Consider the following 2,500-nt stretch of genomic DNA (forward strand, 5'->3'; position numbering starts at 1 on the left):
TTGGATTTCTTCTAATTTTGGATTTCCTGGTATTTGCTCAAGAAACTTATCTGTACCTTTTTTAATAAGGCCAAGATCTCCAATAACAACGTTATCATAATCATGATCTTTATCATTATTATTATTATATTGTTGGTAAATTTGTTATTATCATCATTATTAATATTGTATATTGTTATTATTATTATCATTATTATTATTACTATTATTATTATTATTATTATTATTATTATTATTATTATTATTATTATTACCATTATTATTATTATTACTATTATTATTACTCTCATCTTCATCATTATTATCATTATCATTATCACCATCATTTTTGTTGCTGTTGTAATCGTTATTATTTCATGTGTTTATCTCACACTCATGAGTAAAGGACGTTTTTAGAAACAAGATAGTTGTATAAATAGATAACATATAGAGAACAAAAATTAAAGAGGGGTGGGGGAGGAGAAAGAGAGAGAGAGAGGAGAGGAGAGAGAGAGAGAGAGAGAGAGAGAGAGAGAGAGAGAGAGAGAGAGAGAGAGAGAGAGAGACAGACAGACAGACAGACAGACAGACAGACAGACAGACAGAGAGCAAGAACGCAGTATATATAATTATACCTACAACTGTGATGGGTAGGTTTCCGTGTAAACTCTGAAAAAAAGGTGAAAATGCAGACTGTTGTGTGCTAGTCGGTCCATAAGAGCCTGTATGTATATATCTTCCCGTGGTCAACGTCCCCTCACTTCTCAGGCTTGAAATCTCGGGTTCGCGACCACTACCGCTCCCACCAGCTGAGCTTTCTGGCTGCAGTTGGTGCCGCAGCTGCACCGGGCCGGGAAGGACGCCCCCGAAGAACACCACCACCTTGAAAACCACAACGACTGGAACTCCTACAGGGGATTCGTCCGATCCGAGCCCGTCACCAGGTACTTTATCTGCGCCTCCTTTTAGACTGGTTACTGTTGCTCTGCATCGAGAAGCTTTTGTGATATTTTTGTTTAGCGCCTTTGAGATTAGCAGAGATAGATAGATAGAAAGATAGATAAATAGACAGGTAGAGTGAGAGAGAGAGAGAGAGAGAGAGAGAGAGAGAGAGAGAGAGAGAGAGAGAGAGAGAGAGAGAGAGAGAGAGGGGCTGCACACAGGAGTTACTAACCACGTTCATATTTTCCTTCAGGGTAATTCTGCCTCCCGACACCACGACGGTGGCGACCACGACGCGCCAGTACAACGTGAGTGCGGTGCTGCAACCGACGGCCTCAGGCTCTGACGCCAACAAGACGGGGAAACAGAGCCACCCGTCCCTAAGCGACGGTTTCGCCGCCTACTCCACGGCGCTGTCGGTCACCATCGCCATCGGCTGCTCGCTGCTCATCCTCAACGTCCTGATCTTCGCCGGCGTGTACTATCAGCGCGACAAGTCCCGGATGGAGGCCAAAAAGGTGGCCGAGAACGGCGGCCTTCTGGCCCCCGCCCACAGTATCAGTGGAGACGTGCACACCCCGCCCACACCCAGCCTAGCCGTAAAGGCGGAGGTAGCCGCCCGAATGTCGGCGGCGGGGATGAAGGCGCCCCCGTCGACGCCCATGGCCCAGGCCACCCACCTCCCGCCACCGGAGTTTGCCGATTACCCGAGCCAGGCAGCCCATTACGGCACGGCCCAGGGCGTGTCCCACCTGCACACTCTGCCCCGGGGCACGAGCAAGCACGTGACCTGCGAGGCGCAGAGCATGCAGGGTGGGCAGGGCAGCCTGACCTTGAGCGTGCCGCGGGCCCCGCCACCGCCGCGCGTCCCCTGCCACACCTCGGAGGCGCAGCCGCTCCTCAAGCAAACCTCCTTCACACTCACCTCCCCCAGCACTAACACCTCCAAAAGCCCCTCCAAAGACTCCAACATAGGAGAGTTGCGGGTATAGCAACCCTAAGGGCGGCTTCCTAGTGTAACCCCCCCCCTCTCCTCGCCACCTCTTCAGGCCGCTCTTCCCAATATCCTTGTAGTCGCACCGCCCCGTCGCCTCCTCTGACCCGCACTGCGTTTACAGCACCCAGTCCAAGCAACATGACCCCCCGACCCCAGACCCCGACCCCCGACACAAACCACACACTCCCTCCCCCGCCTCCCCCGTCCCCTCCATGCTGGCTAGGTCATGACACTCAAGTTGTTAGTTCGTTTAAATTAGTGTTCCACTCTTTCATCCCAGCGGGTTACCACAGTTAGTACATGTTTTATTTTCCTTTCTTATTTCCATGATTTATGGCTTCATATCTGTGTGATGATCATACGTAACACCGACATGAACACGGAGGAACTTAATGAACTCCATAGTAATAACTGCCCTGAGTGCAATGTTCGTATCTTGCTCAACAGTTCACGGATATTGAACAAAAAAACAATAATAAACGGTCACGGGAAACTGAGGAGAAGAAAATGTCTAGCTCTGTGACGAAGTCTTCGCTTCACCTTTTTAGGATAAACAATTTGTGTACGTTTTCTCTGAGAAAT

The 2,500-nt window shown here is 49.1% G+C and overlaps 1 protein-coding gene across 1 annotated transcript in view; it reads left to right on the forward strand.

Annotated features, from left to right (window-relative positions):
* LOC119579666 (neuroligin-4, X-linked-like) overlaps positions 1-2,500 on the forward strand; it is a 38,828-nt gene that overhangs the window by 36,164 nt on the left and 164 nt on the right. The window contains 3 exon segments of the mRNA XM_037927578.1: positions 748-794; positions 796-923; positions 1,175-2,500. The exon segment at positions 1,175-2,500 is cut by the window's right edge and continues 164 nt beyond it. Of these exon segments, the coding sequence (XP_037783506.1) occupies positions 748-794; positions 796-923; positions 1,175-1,913 (914 nt within the window). The 3' untranslated portion in view covers positions 1,914-2,500.

The sequence above is a fragment of the Penaeus monodon genome, chromosome 12 (genome assembly GCF_015228065.2).
Source record: "Penaeus monodon isolate SGIC_2016 chromosome 12, NSTDA_Pmon_1, whole genome shotgun sequence".
Classification (NCBI taxonomy): domain Eukaryota; kingdom Metazoa; phylum Arthropoda; class Malacostraca; order Decapoda; family Penaeidae; genus Penaeus; species Penaeus monodon.